At 38.7% G+C, this 22,686-nt stretch overlaps 2 protein-coding genes across 5 annotated transcripts in view; both read right to left on the reverse strand.

Moving 5' to 3' along the window:
- Positions 1-1,087: 1,087 nt before the first annotated feature.
- On the reverse strand, positions 1,088-10,346 carry SDHAF4 (succinate dehydrogenase complex assembly factor 4). Of its 2 annotated transcripts, XM_058802074.1 has the most exons (4): positions 10,276-10,346; positions 7,805-7,957; positions 4,852-4,970; positions 1,088-1,959 (listed from the first exon to the last, which is right to left on the reverse strand). In XM_058802074.1, the coding sequence occupies exons 1-3, from the start codon at positions 10,313-10,315 to the stop codon at positions 4,861-4,863; spliced, it is 303 nt and encodes a 100-aa protein (XP_058658057.1). In that variant the 5' UTR covers positions 10,316-10,346; the 3' UTR covers positions 1,088-1,959; positions 4,852-4,860. The 2 variants fall into 2 exon arrangements, with proteins under 2 accessions (XP_058658057.1, XP_058658056.1); XM_058802073.1 differs by lacking the exon at positions 1,088-1,959 and having other exon boundaries at positions 1,975-4,970.
- Positions 10,347-13,385: 3,039 nt separating this feature from the next.
- The window catches only part of FAM135A (family with sequence similarity 135 member A), a 79,733-nt gene continuing 70,432 nt past the window's right edge, over positions 13,386-22,686 (reverse strand). For all 3 annotated transcript variants that reach the window (XM_058801282.1, XM_058801281.1, XM_058801283.1), the window contains 4 exons: positions 20,305-20,456; positions 19,314-19,424; positions 16,022-16,135; positions 13,386-15,265 (listed from right to left, as the gene is read on the reverse strand). In XM_058801282.1, the coding sequence (XP_058657265.1) occupies positions 15,060-15,265; positions 16,022-16,135; positions 19,314-19,424; positions 20,305-20,456 (583 nt within the window). In that variant the 3' untranslated portion in view covers positions 13,386-15,059. The remainder of the gene's footprint in view (positions 15,266-16,021; positions 16,136-19,313; positions 19,425-20,304; positions 20,457-22,686) is intronic.

The following is a 22,686-nucleotide window of genomic DNA, read 5'->3' on the forward strand; positions in this document are numbered from 1 at the left end:
ACATAAGTCACTCAAGTTTAAAACAATCAGTTAGAAGAGTGTAAGTTATAGTTCAATATCTGGCTTCTAGAATTAACCTGATCACCACTGCATAGCTCACCTGACTTTTGTCAGGGGCTAACATTTGAGAATTACAGCTGTGTTTTGATAGGCCATGGGTGTCAGTTTTAATATAAATTAATGTATTAAGTAAGGACCTTAAAAAGCTTCTTTGAACACTCTCGCCCTAAAAATGGCAACATTAAGATGTGATTTTTTAAAGGCACAAGGCTGTAGCTGACTGGGAGATTTAATGCCTAGAGAATGCATGTCAAAGACTTTCCTGCTGCAAGCTGTAATTGGCACTTCTGATGCTATTTGAGGGAAAAATTCCATTCTCACAGCAAAAAAATGCAGAGAGATGCTGAGTATTTCTGAAGAAAATGCATATGGTCAAAAGTCATTCAGCAGCTTGGTTTCCAAAGGATGGGAGGCCAATATCTGCACTGCCCCCACACTTCAAAAGTCAGTAACTCCAACCTATTCTGAAAAGGTGTCAAGGAAAGACTTAATTTAAGTGGCTGCAAAAGAGGTCCAAATAATTCCTCTCAGGGGGAAAAGATGGTCAGAAAGATGCCCCTGGCCCAGTTGAGATAATGTCAATCAACACAGGAACATGGAGAAAGATGGTCAGTCTGCAGGGGGTGTCACTGACTGCCCTCAGAGCAGTCATTTGAAATAGAGCTCTTTTCTCAGGGTTTGCCATTTTGTAACTAAGATTCAGCTTCTACTGGGACACCCTTTCTGCAACAAAAGTGTTTTAGAAGGTTACAGGTCACAACTCCTAAACAAGCAGCAGGTTTGGAGCTGGAAGAGGGAGCACAGCCATACCCACATTAGAATGTAGCCTGCACACCTCAGCTGGTCTGATATAAAACACTGACCACCAGCTAAGCAAAGGTATTTTATACTGCATTTTACAAAAGCAAGGAAGTGACCACTAATGAGCATGGTTCTGATCTCCATCAGCACATGGAAACACATTTCAAACCATTTCCTTGTGTTCTGATATATTTGATACCATATTATACCTTGATACTCATGAACAATTACAAAAACACAGAACTACCAAAACTGCTTCTCTTAGAAATGAACGCAGTATTCCTCCTCTTCCTGACATTTCAGAACAAGATGGTGTAATGCTTTTTCAATAAGAATACCAAAATAAGGGTCATAAAGAGGCATTTAATTTATCTGTCACTACAGACCACTGGAATTTGTCACCATTTATTGCAGTCAACTAAAAATGCAGTAAAGATCTATAACAGCATTCTATGGTGCTTTACAAACATATGCTACCATCACAGGTAATTTTACTGTGATTCTATTATGTATCCTGTGTTTCAATTTAATAAAATCAGCACTGAAATACATGCTTTCTAAACAAGGCAATATATAGCAAACATTTTCTTTAACTGTAAATTGAAACTTCATGTATTTTGAAATAAAGTAATTATGGTGCAATTCCTTCAAACAATAAAGGCTTCATAATTTTAATAATGTACCAAATGTATCTATGCCAAGTAACAGAAACAGGTTTAAAAGAGAAAACCTACTGCAGAAACACAACATGCAGATTTTTATTAAAGAAAATGAAACAGAGCAGCAAGCATCCTGCAGTCCTGCAAGAATTTGCTTACACACACAGAACAATTTTCCTTTGTCTCACAGAAAGTTAACAGAAAATGTTAGGATACAGCCCCTGCTGCTCTTCACTGTTTATACTAACAAAAAGAGCTAAAAAAAATCAATCAGTATTTATGATAAAACCGTATCTATGGCTGATCTAATAGCTAATGCCCCAAGCCATTTTCTTACCCTAATGCTAAATTCCAGTGAATTGCTAATAGTGATTATCTGGGAAGGGCAGGAAGACAGCTCCGAAAAAGTGCTGAAGTGCTGCTTTCCTAACTGCTGGCACTGCAAGAAAACAAAGAGAAATTATTGTTTATACCCTACACTATCATTGTATCATTTATTACACTCAATCCCTGATCACTTTTGACAGGTACCACAAGAGATTTTGCAGCACCACAGGATTTTGTGCTTAACTGTTACTGGAGCCCAGGGCTCTGTTTGGTAAATGCCAGATCGCCAGACAATGTAAGAGGGCCTCTTGGCATTCTTTGACTCTTACATATTATTTTGCTTATATGTTCAGTTTCCTATGTCTCATTGACACCTTCCATAAACAAGTTAAGCAAATATTCAGTTAACAGCACCAGCCTGGGAGGTGGTAAAAAAGGCTTGAAGTTGCTCAAGACTGAAGGGTTATCCACTATTTCCCATGCACCAACTCCTTTTCAGCTATTTATAACATTTCTGTGCAAGAAATGGGTTAAAAACAGCCTTTTTATTTTAGGAAAAAAAATCTTCAACGAAAGGGCTGTCAAGCTTAAAACAGACTGCCCAGGGAAGTGACTGAGTCACCATCCCTGGAGGTATTTAAAAGATGTGTAGATGTGGCACTCGAGAACGTGATTTAGTGGCAGACTTGGCAGTGGTTGGTTGGACTTGATGATCTTCCAGGTCTATTTCAACCTAAATTATTCTGTGATTCTGTTTTTTGAGGGAAAGCAAATCCCCTGCCTTTATGAGACACTGTCCTATAGCTACAGATGCTACCACTCTCAAAATTATCTTCAAAATCCAGGTATGCCATGGATACTGGCATGGAGAATTTGGACCTTCCTGTGCTCTGACAAGAAGGGCTGCCTGCCTGTGGCTCTGACAGCAGCAGTCATCACCTGCATGAAAGAAGACAAGCAGGGGTTCTGGACAGCACCTGGGTCAGCCCTTAACACTGAGGGAGACAAAGATGAGCAAGTGAAATGTAAGGGAAATGATGGAAAAGTGAGAGCAGTTCTTCATATGCTAACTCAAAACTGTAAGTCTGCATCCAGGGAGGAATGCACCTGCAGTCAGCAGTGAGTAAAGCAATTAGATTTGAAAATCAGGAATGCCAAGAAGTGCGATTAGGTAAACATTCATGGAGTGTGTGCTGGAAAGGGTAAAACCTGGTTTGAGAAGATAATGAAGTAATGCAACAATCCATGGAGATTTAGAATTAAAAAATAAAATAACTGCTGTATTTCACCTCTTCTTTGTGAATTTAGAAGTTAAGCCTATAAACAACGATGCAGAAAAGGCAGAAGCTTCCAACTAAAATTTCCACTTCCTGTTTGAAAAGGTGGTGTATTGTGTCCAACACACCAGCAACTGAAAAGGCAAAACATTACTAGAAATAATTAAGAAATTGAAGACAGCTGACCCAGCCTATCTTTAGGTAACTGAAAATGTCAACAGATTTTAAAATGATCTGTCACTATACAGAGGGAAAACAGAATGAATCAGATACAAATACAAACCAATTTTCCAATATCCAAGCCATGTTGCAGAATTTAAAGGTTCAAAATCTAATTACCACTAATTAACACCTTTTATGAGAAACAGGCTTTCATTAATCTCATTTTTCTTGTCAGTGAGGTATCTGGTTGATAAACCTGTAACTGAATAGTTCAGTTCAGTATTTTTGTAGAGAAACACCACAGTGAGACAAACATCCAAACTCACAACTAGAGCAAGACTGTGTCTCTAACACACTCACTGGATACACAAACTGCCAGATTTCAACAAGGAGCTCCCCCACTGGCTGCCAGTCAAGTGAACTTGAGGGGAGGCTGCTCAGATTTGTGACAAGACTCTCACACTTTAATGCTCGAGTAAAGTTAAACCAAGCAAAGGCAAAGCTGGGCAAAGCCCACACCCTTCTCTCATTCTGACTAGAGAAGATCCATTTGTTCAGGCTATCACAAAGAACTTGCACAGAAATGTTCACATTTCAATAATGACAACTTATTCTCATTAGTAAGTACCCACACAAGTGGTAGATTTGCATGCTACTATTACTCTACTACAGCACTTACAACTAGGCAAATTCTTGAATCAAGAACCGAGCTCAGTGTGACTGAAAGATATTTACTGTGATGCCAGATAACTTAAAGACCTGCAATATTACTTCACCTAATGAATTTGCCCCCTTTAACCATAAGGTTTCAGACAACAATGCTGTATTTTTCCAAAGCAGCAGTTAGCCCATGTGCAAAAGGACAACTCCACTTACAAAAGAAAAGATGATGTAAGTAGCATGAAGAAGACAGGTGATAAAGGACAGTGTTCTAGAATTCCAAATAGAGCACCTCTACACTACTCGCAATCAAGAGCTGACCCTCTCCAAAATTTAAGTCTCCATTTCCATTGGGCCACTTACAGTCCTCAATCAGAGACAAGACTGTCCCTTCCCTACAAACAGGAAAAAACACCCAACCCACTGCAACAGGGACAGAGGGAAGGTTCTTGAGTAAAGGGGCTTTCACCAGGGAACCACTGTGTGAAATCAGTGACCTACTGATCTCAGAGTTGGTTCTACCTTTGATGAATGGTGTTCAGGTTCCTGAAATGCAAAGTTCTTTCAACACTTTTACACCACCACATAAATCTTTATATTCATGAAGAAATATAAGCCCTTATACATCTCAATAAGCTCCTGACTACCAATTTCACACCACTGTACTTGCATTTATACTTGCACAGTGTAAATAGTATTAAAGATCAGGCAGACATTGAGCCACTAACAGCTCCATAATCTGAGCTGCAGCACTGTGTTTAATTACATTGCATTAGTAAAAAAATTCATCACATGACAATGTGGTGGCACGACAGAAACAATAAGCTCCATGACAAATCCAGGTGTGATTTTTTCTGTACATTATATATTTTAGCAATTAGAAATATTTTATTAGCAATACAGACATTTCAATATTAGAAATCTATACAACGTCCTTTTCTTTCCCAGTCTCCAAAACGTGTAGGTTCAGGGCCTCTGGGTCCACCCCTCTCTTTTGTAGTAGGATTGATTCCATCAGGGAATTCTAAAATGACAGGGAAAGTCCATTAAAATTTCTACAATATTGACAAATATAAAGATGCTATCATTAATGATGTTTTCCTTTTAGTTTCATTTTCAAAGACAAAATCAATTCTTTTTTGTTTTGAAAGGCAACCTTGAACTAAATATTTCCCAGAGCCCTAGAAAATGAATTTCAGGTTTTTTTACTGCTATATGATCATATATATTAATTATATATATACATATATATACAAATACAGATATAATATTATTTATTATGCAAATAAAGAAGCAACTGAATGTCCAGAGGCATTAAAGGACCACAGCTTCTCAAGTCAGAACTTGCATCATTTGGGTATGCTGTACTTATGTTCATGAAATCTAAAACCCCAGGTATTATTTGCTGTTTACCTCTCTAATTTTAAGTACTCTGTTTTAATTTTAGCTTGAATTTATTCAAGATTCTGTTAGTCTTGTACTTAAAACATCCAGGTTGGATGGCTGAGCCATGTAATGCTTCACCTGTTCTAATACTTCACCACCCTCGGAGTAAAGAGTTTCTTCCTAACATTTATTCCAAGCCTGCCTTCCCTCAGTTTAGAACCATTGCCTCTCACTTGTCCTGTCACTATCTGCTTGTATGAAAACTCCTTCCCTGCATTTTATAAACCCCCTTAAGGTACTGAGCCCCTTTCAGACATCAGAAGCCCACAGTCAGATCTTCCCAAAGCCTTCTCTTCTTCAGGCTGAGCAACCCCAGCTCTGTCAGTCTGTCCTGGCAGGAGAGGTGCTCTAGCCCTTTGATCATCTTCTCTGGACCCTTCAAACAGGTCCATGCCTTTCTTGTGCTGAGCACTCCACAGCTGGATGCAGCATTCAGGCAGGGTCTCATCAGAACAGAGGACAGTCACCCCCCTTGACTTGCTGGCCCCACTGCTTTTGATGCAGTCCAGGATTTGTTTTTCTGGCCTGCAATGACACACTGCCAGATCATGTCCAGATTTCATCCAACCCCCTGCCCTGCTACAAAAGAGAAGCACACAGCCAGCTCATGCTACCTTCTTAAACACCACAGAGCCTTCTGTACCTCAGCCAGCATTCTTACACTGCTCAGTGCACCTTTACTCAGGGCCATCTCCTAAGAATAGTTAACTCAGGCCAACAAGCCACGAAGCACTTGTGGCACAGCACCCCCTAGGCTGAGTCTCATCCTGCACCAGACTGTGGGGCTCCCAGAAACTCACAGTACCCCACGTGCCCCTGGCCTTGGACTTGGAGACCAGTTTTTAGCTCTGCTGCACAAACTAAAATGGCACTACACAGTGCCACTTTGGCCTGTATGAAAGAGGGGACTTCTGTGAAAGAGTATCTGAGGATTTTGTTCATGAAATGAAGGATTCTAAGGTGGAAGAACACAATCAGTTTCTTAAATGAATGTAAGGATTAATTAGTCTTTATGCTGCTATCATTCAACTCTAGTGGCCCTATGGAATTAAAGAAGAGGCACATCCTCATGGACTGAATTATGCACGGCACTGGCTTGCCTGGATGTTGGATATAGAGTCCCTGACAGATGTGACAGCTACACCACCTTTTAATTTTCTGGAGGTGAGTGGCAATGCTCTCATGAGACAGTATTACATCCAGTTCTGGAAAATTACTTTATCCAAGGCTACATCCCAAGAATTGAAGCAATTACCAGCACTGTACAGAAGGGCACATTAATGGGTTTGAAGGATTTCATGAAGTACTGTCTACAGATGAAGGAAATTCTGCTTCCAGTGGGCACTCTGCTGCCTTCCTTTTGGAGACTTTATATCAGTCTGTATTTCTTTTCCTCAGGATGTTAGTGCTTTCAGACTTGGCTTCCTGTTTAGATGGTAAGGCAGAATATATTCTGTATATAGAAGAATGAGAAGAAAATATTTCATCAAATTGTTAATGCTTAATTCATGAAGATGTTGGGCAGAAGAAACTTGGGTTTCATTTGCTGCAAACAGTTAAAAGTTATTCTTTGCATTGCCTTTTTGAAAATTTTTGTATCATAAATACTTGTTTAAAAAAAAAAAAAACAACAAAACCCCACCCAGAGTACTGTGTTCAGTTGTGGAGTTTCCAACACAAAACAGGGGTGGACCTCTTGGAACAAGTCCAGAGAAAGCCACTAAGACAAACACAGGACTGGTGCACCTCTCCTATTAAGACAGACTGAGAGAACTGGGGCTCTTCAGCCTGCAGAAGAGAAGGCTCTGGGAACACCTTTTAGAAGCCTTCCAGTACCTGAAGAGGGCCTGTGAAAAAGCTGGAGAGGGACTTTTAACAAGGTGATGTAGTGACAGAACAAGGGACATTGGCTTTAAAATAAAAGAGGGTAGGTTTAGATTACCTATTAGGAAGAAACTCTTTACTGTGAGGATGGTGAGGCACTGCAACAAGTTGTTCAGAGAGGCTGTGGATGCTCCATCCCTGGAAATGTGCAAGGCCAGGCTGGACTGGGCTTTGAGCAGCCTGTTCTAATGGAAAGTACCCCTGCTAAAGGCAGGGCTGGCACTAAGTCAGGACCCCCAGGCAAATGTGCTTATCTTCAAGAGCAGAGGAAGCCCAGGTTCTCTGTGTGATTTGCTACAATGTTTGACCATGGTTGTTCTGAAGGTTCTTCTCCCCTGGGGCACCATTTGCTGCAGCTGTGCCCACTGCCCTGCCTCCCTGGTTTGTTTTTCAGAGCAGCAGGCAGTAAGCTTAGAAAATGATTCTAAAGAGTGCTGAATGTCTGTCACCTTCTTAAACTGACATCAGCAGAACATCTCGCATCTTGCCTTTAAAACACAGCTTCCAATTCTGTAAAACATTACTTACTTTCCAGAGGTTCCTTCTCCATACTGGACTCCTCTGGTTCATCAAACCTCCCCACTGGTAACTTTGGTTTCTTTAGTGGCTGCTTGGCAGGTTGAGCTCTTCCTCCTGGCTTAGAGCTGGAGCTGCTTCGTGAGTGCCAAAGAAGTGAAGACTCTATCAAGCAAATGGACATGCAGCATAAATGTGGGAGTTTAACACTGAGCAATGCTGTGACTGTCCAGAACACCTCTGAGAAAAAACTACTTCAGGGATGAGGGAGAGGAAGGCAGGAAAACAAACTCTAAAAATTATTTAACATTCAACTCATGAACACCTAAGAAATCAGCACAGATAATTATTTTTGGCCCTAGAAACAGATGTAGGCTAAATTGTGTTAGTTGTATAACTCAGTTCACATTAACAGTGTATTTTAAACTGCTTGAACTTATCTTTGCTGTTACTTTCTTGTATTTTAGACTCTTAAACAGTAATTATGCTAGCATAGACCAGTACAGTCTGTTTTCCAGGAGAAATCCTAACCTCCCCCAAGAAACCTGCTGATTTCCATGTCTTGGCTCATTTCCAGCAGCTTTTTAGTTAGAAAAAGCTTCTGCTTTCCCAAAGGAAAGTTTAAAAAAATAAAACGTTCCCTTAGTAACAGGTTTTCCAGAATGTCGGCAGAAGATAGCTGGGTTTCCCTTAGGATGGTAAAATAATTCAGCTGGTAGTCAAAGGCAGGAAAAACTTTGAGCATGTTTAAGTTCAATTATGTAACTGTATGCAAATGCTTTCATTAAAAGCATTCACTTTTTTCCTTAAACTCCTACTAACAGTTTGGTTTAAAAAACCAAATGTAAATGTCCACAGTGAGCATAAACTATCCACTAAAAATATTTTGGCTGTGGACAGCTGCCTAAAGCAGTTCTGACATTTCTTAACAAGCAAGATTCAAACACAAATCCTCCCTGTACCAGCTGGGTGCAAAGTACCTGAAAGAACTATTATTCTACTGTCCTAAGGAGATTGAATCAGGAAGTCTTCTCAAGCACTGACAACTTGACTCACCTAAATATACAGCAGCTAACAACTCACTCGTATTCCCAGAATCAGCATACTCATTCATTTTAAAATACCACATCTTTAATACCAAACCCTACAACCACACAAACTGTATTATGTCTGCCAACTGCTGCCAATGCCCCAAAGGAGTAAAGCATGGTGTAACAAATTATCAACAGTAAAGGATCCAATCTGTTGCAAATATTGGGTCTTTCTACTCCTGCCAAGCTTCTTGTCATTCTTCAGTAAGCTAGAAAGAAAAGCTAGCAAGAAAATTCAATTATAGCTGGTATTCTAGTCCAAATTAAAATAAAAAACAGATTAAGGTACTGGTATGAAATTTATTATCTCGGTCACTAGAGAAGAGGTAAAACCCATTTTCCTTGATAGATTTACTTGATGCTCTTGACCAAAATAAACTCTTCTTGACAGAGAGGTGACAAAAGTTCAACATTAAACATCTCTGAAAAAGATGAGATAAACTATCAATACTAGTAAACCACATTGTACAAACTGATCTTTGATTCCCTCCTCTTTTACACAGTGTCACAATGCCCTACCATTTGTTAATTATATAACTGAACTTGAAAATCCCAATTCTTTAAAGTTGCTGTGCTGCAATATTCCATCTTTTGAAGTGGCCCACAGCATGTGATTTATCCTGACAAAGCCATCCATGCAGTGGGATTTGGGAACACATCGGGATGCTCAGAGGATTAGAGCGGTAGCCACATCTTGCCAGGAACCTGACAGCCAAATGGAGCACAAACATCTAACAAAAATTCCATGAACATACAGTGCACTGGTTTGTTTTAGTGTATTGTATCAATGGCAGCACAGAACCTCAGCTTTTGGCGAGAGGGAAGCACCCAACAAAGAGCCCAAGCTGAGGCCTGTGGGACAGGCTCTGTTACCCAGTCTGACTTCTCCATTAACAAACCCCCTGAATTTCCTCAGGTGAAGGGAACGGAGCAATAACCTCCAGGTCCACAGCACGTTTCCTCCAGCTATTCTCCAAACCTTACACTGCTTTTTAACATTTTACTGCCTATAAGAACGAAGCAACGACAGGGCAAGAAAACCTCCGTAATAACAGTTGCCCGATAGCAGCAGGTTTACAGGACAGGCGAGAATATTAATATCGGAAGGGCGAGGGGGAAGGCAGGGAAGGATTTAAGAGCAGGGAAACTGTGGGGCCACGGAAAGTGCGGGGAGAGCTGCGACAGCCCCGGCCCCAGGTTGAGGAGGCGGGGCGCGCCACACTCCTCGCCCGCCGCCATCTTGGGCGCTCTCCAGCCCCCCCAGCGCCGGCAGCCCCGGGCGGCGCCCGCCCCGTCCCCTCGCTCGTCAGTTCCTGCGGGAGGAAGGGCAGGGGAGCCGGGGGCCCCTCCGCGGCACAACCCGGGCCCTCCCGCCCTCCGCCCGCCTCTTACTCGCTGCCCCGGGCGCGCCGCGCAGCAGCCGCAGAGCCATGGCCGGGACGGAGCCGTGCGGGGCGGGCAGCGCTGCCGCGCAGGCGCCCAAGGCGGCGGCGGCTCCAGCCGGGGCAGGCGGCGAAGGCGGCCCCGAGCAGCGCTGCCTCAGCGGCCTCACGATCCCCCCGTGCCCCGCGCTGCTCCCCGGCTCCGGCAAACAGCGGCGAACGGCGCCCGGAGAGCCACGGTCCCGGTGAAGGCAGCTACGGGCTCACGGAGATGCTCGAGAAATGCGCTGTAACTCTGCTCTACGTTTGTCTAGGCGTGGAGAGAAAAGACGTCTTCTTTCTTCAATGCAGTGAAGAGTTTAGCGCTGCAGGAACCCATGTTCCCCTCAATCTGTAGTGTAGTCCAGCTAGGGGTTTTTTTATTATTTTGTTCGTTTTGTTGGTTTTTAAAATAATAAAAAATTGTACATTGTTCAAATAACACACTTTGGCTAACACCATAGTGATGTACAGTGTTCATGCTTTCAGACAGCATCGTTGCAGTTTCCGAGTTCAGGCAGTGAAGTTGCTTTTAAGGCTCAGTATAAACCCAACCCTGGGATAAGTAACACCTGAGTTCATGGAGTGGCGCTCCATGAGTAAGTACATAATTAAGTACAGTTAATGTTTTGAATAGATCAACTTTTGCTTTTTGTCACTTTTTAAACCTCTCCAGCTGACAGTGTTCTTAGATAAAACAGAATTCACTGTCCACAGATGATACTAACCTGAAGATGGTAACTTGGAGATCTGAATGTAAAATAGCATTTTTTGTTCACATCTGAAAGCTTTAGGAAAGTAAATCTTGGTAAATTAAAGAGCAGTAGCACTTCCTGGAGTTTATTGGAGCTACATCTGGCAATGCCTACACACTGAAAGTAATTAAATTTAACTGACTGCCTTACGAGTGACATTTTCCCTATCAGCCTTTTATAACATGGTTAATTAGACATTAGAGACTGAAAATAATGGAAAACCTTTCCTTTATTCTAACAGCAAGATGCTGGGCCTCTAGATCAGAGAAAATAAAGACAAATGCAGAAAAAAATGCTCTGCCTGAAAGCAGCAAGGAGAAAACCTAAACAGATCTTGTCAAAGTTCAAGAGAACTTATTGTTTATGTCTTCAGTACAATAAAAACATGAAATGCTTCCCTTAAAAACCTTACCAAGCTGTCTGCAGACACCAAGTAAGCTGTGCTCCTAAACTGCTTAACACGTGCCATGAGAAATAATACATGTGTGCATACATCATATGTATAAGCATGTTGAATTTCAAATTATAAGAATGAAACAGCAGTGAAAGACTACTGAGGTAACGTTTATCCACCTAAAAATTAACTGTTATCAAAACATATTTCTCATCTTTATTGTACTGCTGTAAAAGTTCACTTGTAACTCCTGAATTATTCATTCCTAGATCTTTTGGCTAAGGAGGTAATACATCTTAACATTGGTAAAAACAACGGCAGCATACACCACAGGAATTTTCTACTTTGTGATTAAATGGACTGTTTTCTTGTTTTCCTTCCTCTGTTTACTGATCATTTATCTCTTGCACTGCAGCTTCCTTTGCAAGATGACAGAAACAATATTGTATTTAGCTTTGCTGTTCTAAAAAGTGGGGAATAAAAGAAATAAAAGACTTACAGCTAGCACAAAGCTTGCAGCAGGTCAGTTCAGATGAGCCAGATGTACTGGTCTTGGAGACTACCTGGAAAGCACCACAAGCAGCACTGTCCTGGGCAGCACTAATACTGCCTGAATGCCCCCTCTGCCTCTGAGACCATGTCAAGAACCTTGGTTATCTGAACACCACACCTGGTCAGGGCTAAGCAAATAAAACCAGCTTGGAATCAAGGTTGTTTTGTGGTTACAGAGTAAGTTTTCCATCAATGTCAAATCTCTTGACTCTGCTGCAAATCCTGGTGATTTCCAGTATAATATGAACTCTTTTTCCAAAGTTGTTGCAATGCCTAGATTTACAGTGAGAGAAAGTTGAGTTTGTATCAAGGATTCAAACACAACCCAAGGAATTAATTTATATGCAGAACATGGAAACAGAGGTTCAGACACTATGTCATTTTATGCAGTGATCTCCTCATTACATCACTGAGAGCTTTCTGAAGTAACAGCACCAGCCTACTGCCTTCAGGGAACAAGAGGCTGACAGTTAAAGGAATGTTAAGACCTCAGTTCTTACCTCTCATTCTGTAAGCAGCACAATTCTCTTTGAAGCAGCTGCAGGATACCTCCATGAAGGAGAGGTCACTATCTCTAAAGGAAGATGAAGCCCTCATTCAAACAGAAGAGTGGTGAGATGGTGAGTAGCAGCACTTTGGAGCTTCTGCTGCATCAGATGACACTGACTTATGTACACACTGGTCTGTATTTAGGTCTAGGAACACTGCAGGAGCAGGGGGAAATGCCAGGCAACACATGCACAGTTATCCACAGTATCCCAGCCTGCATGTGTTGTTCAGGGAGCAACTACAAGTGACCACACATTCTGTGAGTGCATGTGAACCTCCTAAGCTTCAAGGACATGTTGGGGTCATCACGCCTCTCACTGTGGTCAGATGGCACATCCTTGGGGACTTTGGGATGTCAAACAGCCCTCACACAAGCTGCAGTACTGAGAGGGCTAACACACCACATATGGAGTAGGCAATAAAAATTAAGGAAGAGAGAATGAATGCCCTGTTTCTTGTGATACTTACACAAAAATATCACACAATGTCCTGCACCAGCCATTTTCCTCAAAGAACAAACCTAATTCAGACTGCTTTAAATAGACAGGACCTACTGTTACGTTACCACCCCACTGCCCCCCCCCCAAAAAAGAAAAAAAAAAAGAAAAAAGTGGATATTTCTGTCATGATACTTTTGCTTTCCTGACCACAAAAGCATGCTTTACATGTTCTGGTTTCCAGAGACAGAAAGCAAGACAGACATTTTTCAATAGTGACAGAACCATTTAAATACTTGTTTCTTAAACAGAACAGTTTAAAGTCTGAATTGTGAATCAAGGAACATTTTGTAACTTCAGCTCCCTTCAACAGCTATTCAAAGTTGAGCCAGTAGCCAAATCCAATAATAATGTTAAATAAAAGACAGTTGAGATACAAGAACATAATTTAAACATTTAGAGCTTAACAGCAACATCATAATACAAAATTAAAAACAAAAATAGGCATTTTTATAGTGAGAATGTATTAAAGATATCTTTGTGTCATAAGGACTTGCCTAACACAACACTAATAAAATACTCTGCAGTGTATACAGTGCTGAACTGTAGATGCTCAGATACTCATTTCAGCATCTTTTAAGTTATAGGGAACTCCCCCTATATATTACAAAGACAATTATACAACATTCCATATCCAATGCAATATCATTTCATCTATTATTAAAGAAATTTCATATATATAGAATCACTTCAACTATTATTGCTGTATTAATTTCAAAAGTACAAAATTATTAATTATATACAAAAAGCCTCCCCAGAATTTTGGTAATTAGCAGAACATTTCAGTTTCTTTAATTGCTTTCATTAGAGTAATTTTTTCATTTTATTAACACCAGATGCAATAACACAATGCTAAAAATAAACATGCATTATACAACAAATTTATATTTTTCAAAAAATGTTCATTACAATTAGTGTACAATTAGTGAATGCACATATAACTCTTTTCCCCCGCCTTTAGTGAGCTATTGTTTGAAACAGAGAAAAGGGAAGGAAGAAGAAACCAAACAATGCTATTCAGCACCAGTAGAAAGTCGGATCTTTAACATTCCTGTATATCAAAAACATTTTATCTGTGTCACTAAACAGGTAAAGTTTACAATAGTCTCATTTGAAGATGTATTGATTTATATTTACAATACTTTATAGTCAATAAAACATTTTAACAATATTTAAAAATTGTTTAAATTCATAAAAGTATTGCAGAAATTTATAACATTTACTTATTTTAAGTATATACAAGGAAGTCCACATAAAATAGTCCATGTTCATCTGAAGAATTGACAGAGTAAGGAACCATCTTAATACAGTTTGCAAAACCCCAATTATTTGAAGGCAGCTATCATTGAACATTCAATATCCTTAGTTGCCGTTTAATTCTGAAAACAAAAGTTCCAGTCTTAAAATTTGAGTATGTAAACTAACATGTTTTTGAGATCAGCAGAAAATGTATTCCCACAGGCATAACATATTTAACAATGACAGTAATGATTTTGTAGAAAACTGTTAAGCTGTAGCAGACATAGTAATTTTCAAATATCCAGTATTTTAGCAGCTCATTGTGTTTCCAGTTAAACTTCCTACAGCGCTAAAATACGACAAGTGAACACGTAAGACATTGTTAGAATTTTAAAATCCAATTTATTTTTGGCATCTAAAGCCTCTTGTAAAATGTAGCCAAGTAACATCGACTTCTGTTGTCTGAAAGCCAATAACCAACCAAACAAAAGTACACACTGTGCTTAAATCTCCAAATAATTAGGTACCCAAAATTAAGAAAAAGTAATAGAAAAGTAAAAAGAACAAAATAAAAAAATATTGCACAGTCACATTACCTAGAAAGTAAAGTTGATGTTAAAAAGCCCTAAGTGTGGATGATATAAATTATCTTCCATATAAAAAGTATAAATATCTCTTAAAATACAGCTCCAGCTATACTTAAACACCACACATTATTTGAATTCATCTTTTAATGAGGTAATAACCAAGTCTCTGACAATGCTTTTCTCTACTGAAAATATTTTAGGGCAGCAACAAGAAAGAATTTTTCTAAAAATATTTCTGAATCAAGAACAGCAATGTGTGCAGCTCTCCCTATGAGAGAATCTGCTGTATTGGGTAATGCATTAATTACATTATAACGAACCAAATTACATTCCTTGTTTTGAAGAACTGGCAGAAGCAGGTTCTGGATCATTTCAGCATAAATTGGTCCTGTAGAGGAAAAGAAAAGTTGTACTGTGTGAATTGCCAGAAACTAACACAATTCTTTGAGACCTTGAACTCAGAATGAACACATTTCAGAGTAAGAGAAGTAATGAAATGTGTTAGGCTGTGGTTCTGTTAAGATAGAATATAAAGAAAATTTAATTTCCTCTAGAAATGTTGGAAAAATAATTTGAAGCTATGCATTTTAGTATTTGTACATTTATAGTGAGAATGTACTTATCAGTATTAATTTATTATATTACATAAAAGTTATTTGTCAATATATAATACTAGAATGCAATTGTGCTGGGATATCTAAACAGTAAGTACAGCAACTGACCCTAACTGATTATGGAAAAATTACCTTTTTTCCAGTGCTACTATTAAGCCACAGCTAAATACAGCCCAGGGCTTGATGCTACAATTTGACATCCTCAAGAATCAAAATTATTTGACCTCCCTGTTCATGAAATAGTACATCAAGAGCTGTGTCTATCTCACCTAACTATCAGTGAAGTCAGTGAGAAACTAGAAACCTGTTCAGTCTCATCTCCATCTGCATGTAACAGAACAGGACAGAGACAGAAAGCAAGTCAGCCTCCATGTGGATTTTCTGCCTCTACTGCTACTACAAAGTAAGCCCAAAGTTGCTAAACACATAATAGAGATGCCTCAGTTAAGCAGCCAGAATTAAAAGGGAGGAGATTGATATGTGTGAGGTTTTAACCTGAGTGGTTTGTTTATTTTGTGGATATTTATTACCTGATTGTTTATCCTTTAAAGCTGTTTTACACATCTCAATGCGAGCAGAGTGATAAGGAACGTAACGATCCTGCAGAGATCCTACTAACACAATGTTTTTGAAGTAATGAAGACCTACAAGAAAAAAGGTATCACTTATAGCAAATCCTCTCATCTATTGTTACTGAATAATTAAACATTTTACAATTGATGTTTGGCACTAATTTATTACAGCATCTTGAACAAAAAGGGAGAAAAACCAATTTTGACAGGTAGAGCTACAAAATAATGAGTTGTTTGGTACCAGCCTTTCCTCTGTACATATTTAATAGACATGGCCATGGCTCAGTTTTAGAGTTTCCCATTAAACTGAGTGTGGTTCAAACCTTCATCTTGTTTCTTAGGAATACTGTGGTTGGTTCCTGGCGATACAGAAGAGAGCAAAGCCTCCACATGGCTTAAGACACCTAAAGATGGACGGTGCCTTATCTTCACTGATGTTTCAGATAACAGCTGCATTAGAACTCGTGCCTAGACCAACACACACATGATACAGCCCACCCTGTGCAGGTGCCTCTCTAAGGCACTGCCTCACTGTAAGGCTTAACCAGCTCAAGCGCAGGTGCAGAATCCACCCAAAACAACCTTGAAGTATAATTAAACCTTTATAACTAAATCCAGACTTCCTAATTCCTGAACAAGCATGCTCATAGTAGAACAATGCAAATGCAGGAACCCCCAGTAATGACAGAGTTACAGCCCTTAAAGACATTGAATTGTTACATTTTCTCTAGAAAGCTGCAGCAGATTTCTGGCGCTGCCCATCTGCTTTAGACCAAACACAATGGAGCACTTTAGGAAAATAGTTTGCCTTAGAACAGCCCCTTCTGAATATCATATTTTAGACATAAGTATCATCAATCTTTCATTATGAGTAAGTGTTTGATCAAAACCTTCAGCAGGAGCAAAGAAAGTATATAGGGTATTTCATAAGTGAATTTTACTGTTTACCTATTCTTTATCCATTTTGGGGTTAAGCAACATGATGTATTTAACATGTATGTTCTCCAGCAAATTTAAAATCTGGAGTCACAAGCCACCATACAACTATGTAGCTGAGACCCTGACCCTCAAAGCACCACCTGCTGGATCCACAGCAAGTTTTAGGTTTTGCTGCCTTTGGGATTTTCCAAGAGGCAAAGCCAATGTCCAAAGAAGACACCACATTAAGCAGCAACAGTTTCTTCATTTTAGACCCCCATTTAACTCTATGATACAAAAATCAACAGAAGTTGCAAATTCAGGGCTGCACTTCTCAAAAGTGTTGTCAATCTCTTCCATGTACCCTGGGGTTAAGTGACTTCTGGAAAGACTTACGTTTAGAATCACTGTTGAGACCAGCACACAAGTTACCTGTATTGAGATTCTGAAAAGAGGAATTGTGCAAGTTGGGGAATCCCAAAATGCCTCTCACCTTGTGTCTGAGAGTCAAGATTAGCCAGTACTGTATACCCACTGAGAGAAGAGAGAGATGGCAGGACAGAAGCAAGCCTTGTACAGATATCAAGAGTTAAAGGCATCAACACCTACATTGTACATACAGTATATTAACTCACCCCTCAAAGGAAAACTTTCTTCCTTCTCTATGAGGGAAGCATAAAACTTAATTTCTTTTCTCTTTATTTAAAATCACTAATTTTTAACACCTCTTTCTCCTGTCTCCCTCAGCCTTTCCTTCTCCCTTACACTGACCTCACTGAAGGACCAGGAAACAAGATGGAGTAGCTGAGTCTGTGGCCCAAAATACAGCTCTTTCCATCTCTTTGGCAAGAAAGAAAAAACTGAGCCTGAAGACTTTTATATTCCTTCTACTATTTAAGGGGAACAAAGTCTGAAATGCACATTATGACTCTTGAGACAATCACAGAATCACAGAAATTCTAGGTTGGAAGAGACCTTTAAGATCATCGAGTCCAACCCATGTTCTAACACCTCAACTAGATCATGGCACCAAGTGCTACATCCAGTCTTTTTTTAAACTCTTCGAGGGATGGTGACAGTGCTATGCAGGTCTTTCAAAAATCCTGTCAAATAAAGGTCTGCCATCAGAAAATGTGTCACATTTCTACAACAGACAATAGTACTCCGATGACATTGTCTCTAGCTGTGTTGAGATACATACACACAAAACCCATGGAATATGAATTTTTTTAAAGCCAACTGATTAATTAATCTGATTATGTCTTAGCAGGGGTCCCACAGTCTTACTCAGCATCCAGTGTGTAACTTCTCACATAATGTCTATTTATATTCAAACATTTCTTTTCCAAGAAAGACAGCAAAACTAGATTGATTTCACCTTTAAATAACAATTCAGATTTAAATATTACTGTATCATCAACAAAATCACTTTGTGGTAGATTCTGAAGGGAAAAAAAAACCCCAAGTTTTTCTAAAATAAATTCTTGATCAATATTCCTATCTTACAATTTTTCTTTTTGCTCCTTCCTTATTATTTTCTGCTTCTTCCAGGTCCTTCTTCCAAGCACCTCAAGAGCTATATCTCAGTCTTTTCCTGCTCATATATTTGTACTTGGTTGCTTTTGACAAAATTTCAGCTGTGACAGCCTAGAAATACTTTGATCCAGGAGTGTGCCTGGATTTTTCACAAAACAGCACAAGCATCTCGGGCTCCACAACTGCTTGACTGACACACACTCACATACATCTGTCAGAAACTACCCCCCTGCTGGCACATTACCCACTGGCAAAACACATTCTTGGCCAACAGTTGAAATAAAGATATTCAACCCAGAGAAAACTGTATCAATGATATAGTATGAATAATCTAATTGGGGATTTAGCTATTATGCTAAGTACAACTTCTCCTTCCTTTATGAAAATAAGGTTTTGTTTTCCCTGACCATCTTAATGAGGTAAGAAAAGATTTATAGTATAGATAAGAAAGGCATATACAGGAACAGATAATCCTAAATGTGTAGGAATGTACTTGACTCGTCACCCAGTGGCTCATAGATAGATATTTTAACAATTTATCCCTATTTATCTATTGGTATAGTGGCTGCACTCAAATTCTGCTCATTAGTTAGGAAGGAAAGTCTCAAAGTAATATCCTACCTCTGCAACAGAAATGGTTCACTTTTTACTTTATTTGAAGAATACAGGACTTAAGTAACTCTTAAATATTAAAACTGAAACAGGAGCTTTTTGAAAATAAAGGGTTTTTTTGGGGTTTAAATTTACATTTATACACGGTTGCCTTTAAGAGATAAGAAGCATTAACAAAGCTTACCTGCTTTTTTACTAAGTTTATATAAGAATGTCTGTCGTGGATCTGAATGGTCTCGACATGTCAGTTGCAATAAAGAACCAGACTTCTTCCATTTTTGCATAAACCACAGTCCTGCATTGTTAGGTACAACATGAGTATGGATCCACAATAAAATATGAAAACTAATCTCAGATGTTAATTTTACTTTTTATGTAAGCATTGTCAAGCTCAAAAACAATTTAAATTTTCATTTTCTTTCCTGTCTATCTACACAATGAAGCATGAAGGCCTTTATTTCAACTAATGTACATGCCTGCCCACAAAAAATAACTTCCAGAAAGTGTAAATACAGTAATGTTAGCCAGAATATACACATTCTATTTCAATAATTTGTATAATATTAGAACATTTTGATGTTCAAAAAACAACAGGCATTACTTCTCCAATTTCTAAACGGAACTCAATAAATGTAACTTGGAAAAAGGAAGCAGAATCTTCTCACAGGAATGCCACAGTAGAAAGTTTTGTTTGGTACTATTTCTCTTTATGAGTCAATAATAATAATAGGTGGCTAACTGACTTTTCAGGAAATCTTGCCTCCCTCACCATGCACATCTGCAGAAACACACTGCAGGTTGTAAGGCATTTTTGAGAGAGAAAAGACATAATAGTTTAGAATTATTTTAATGTATCTTATATAATTGTTTGGCAGGTTAAGTCTATTCAAGTTCAATTTATTATAAATTCAGCTCAACAGATTAAAACTGGAATTTATTTATGCTGCAGCAGAAAATCTGACCCAAACATACTGGAAAATACTTAAGCCAATCTCCTCTTGCACATCCTTTTATTGATATTTTATTTTTATAACCCTTCTCTCTGCTTATGACAGTGAAATATGCAGTTTGTCACAATCACGGTAATGCAGAAATGTGCACCCCACATGAAATCGCTAAGTTCATTTCAAAGACAAGATTTCCCCTAAACTAAAGCTACTGAAAATAATATTCACCTGTATTAACAAGAGCACTGCTGTTGTAGAGGGTGCCAAGATGTGGTCCAGACAGAGACAGGAAGGTATGAAGTTTGTTGAGGTAATACTTAAATCGATGTCTTGTGAGCACTGAACGGATTATTAAATTACCCAGTGAGTGTCCAATAAAGCTGTTAAAGAGAAAAAGCAATAGAACATGGAATTTTATAACAGGATTTTTTTTCTTTTCACAGAGAAAAAGAAAACTGGTGTCATGAAATGCTAAAAGGGCATAGGAAAAAATTAATGAAAGGTTTCCATTCAGACCTGTATTTTATGTCATTCAGGAGGCATAGCTTGTCCATGTCTCTCAAGCTCCACAAACTCATTAGAAACATGTTTTGAACTCCTCCAGAAATATTTAATACAGCATTTTTGAAAAGCTAACAAAACCAAACTATCCTTCCACCAGCATCTACCACCCAAATCCAAGATTATTTCTGGGTTAATTTCCCTTAGCACCAACTATTAAGAAAATATTTTATGAGCCATGCATGACTGAAATCATCATTACTTTGGCATGTGATGGCACTCAATATGATAAATGTATGAGCATTCCTGAAACAATCTAGTGGAGATAGATTCCAAAGGTAGTCCTAATAGGGCTTAAATGAACCTGATTATTTAAAAACAGAAGCACCACCTCAGATCTGCTTAGTAGACTGACCAAAAGAAGTGATTATCAGTTTGAGCAAGTAATTGAAGAATATGTCTCTGTCAGGACAATCATACTTTTAGGTGTTTCCCTGGTTAAACAATTTAAGGGAAAGACGGATGGAACTCTTTGCCTTCTTGTATCTAAAGATAAATATTACTTAATGTGAGGTGCTTACTGTCATATATGCAAGCCTATATAAAGCATTTCTTTTAAATGGACACCACAAAAATCAAGCAATTCTAATTATTATGCTTACAGATCCCTGCTGAGATCAGGCCCACACCAGACTAGGCACTGACTTAAAGAAGACCGGACTCACAAAGTTAGAAGGAAAAAGTACCTTCCTGCATTACAGATGCAACCCCAGGATATGGTGAAAACAGAAAACCATCCAAAATTATGTACAGTAGAACTATCACTGCTGGATCACATACGTGCTACAGTATTATACCTCTAGGATCATCCTTCCTGTTTGCTCTGTATCACTACGTTCATCAACAAAAGTGGCCAAAACAAAGCTTCCTGCAACATCTGTGTAAAATACAGTGCTAAAAGATTACTTGACTGTTTAAAAATTGGAAAATACCAATTTAAAGGTAACTAAAAAAGTTCAAACAATTGGTTATAGAATGGCAGAACCACCCGGAACTCCTAAACTTGGAAATAATTATGCATTTCTGTAACAGAAAAGGGGGTTTTGTACATTATCAATACAGTGTTTAAGCATGCATGTATATTCTTCTCAGTTGCTTTTACTACTAGATTTCCAATATTATTTGTATGAGAAATCCTTTGCTTGAGCTTGCTATATTTGCCTAACTAATTTTGAAATGAAAGATTATGTATCCTCTGTGGTGTCAGCACAACAGCAGGGCATTTGCAAAACAAAACACTGAGCTGCTCTCTTGAATATTAAAATTTAAAACTATTCCACTGGAGGACATCATAAAAATCCACACAAGAACAATAAAAACATAGATTTCTTTAAGAACAAGTAAATGCACACAGAAATTGAGTTGATCCCAAAGATGATCTGTGTGATGGAACTGCTTTTGAGTAAAACAGATTGTTTTCTAAAGAAGATCTGAATATTAGCAGAGATACTCTCTTGACACTTCTCCTACAGTTCAGACAGTATTTACTAAAAGTCATAAGGGGATAAGAAACTCTTATACTGTACCATAACAAAGGGCATTTTCTGTGAAAAAGCAGCAATCCATCTATCAATTCTATCATCCCTAAGAGTACAGGCATACCTAACCAAAACTTCAGAAACATGGAAGATCCATTTTGAGGAAAACTGGGAGCTCACAATCAGCTGTGTGAACGTACCTCAAAGACTAAACACTTGTAGTTAATTTGAAAAGCCTTAGAAATGTAATAAAGGTTACAGTAATATATTGTGATCCAATTCAGATACTTAGGCAAACCCACAATAAGTCTTAAATTTGTTTTTTAATAGAGAAAGGTTTTAAAAATTGCTGAAATCAAAAAGGGGAGGAAAAGGAAAATCCTTCAAATAGGGTCTTGAAAGTGTAAAACAGGAATGTAATCCATCTTACTCATGGGATGCTCTGCAAAAGCAATGAACACTAGGTGGCAATATTACTATCTTCTAAATATATCATTAACACACTGAAGTTAACGGAATTACAGTTTTTATACATGCTTTATGATACAAGTTTACCAATTCAGATCATACT

The sequence above is a fragment of the Ammospiza caudacuta genome, chromosome 3 (genome assembly GCF_027887145.1).
Source record: "Ammospiza caudacuta isolate bAmmCau1 chromosome 3, bAmmCau1.pri, whole genome shotgun sequence".
NCBI classification, from domain to species: domain Eukaryota; kingdom Metazoa; phylum Chordata; class Aves; order Passeriformes; family Passerellidae; genus Ammospiza; species Ammospiza caudacuta.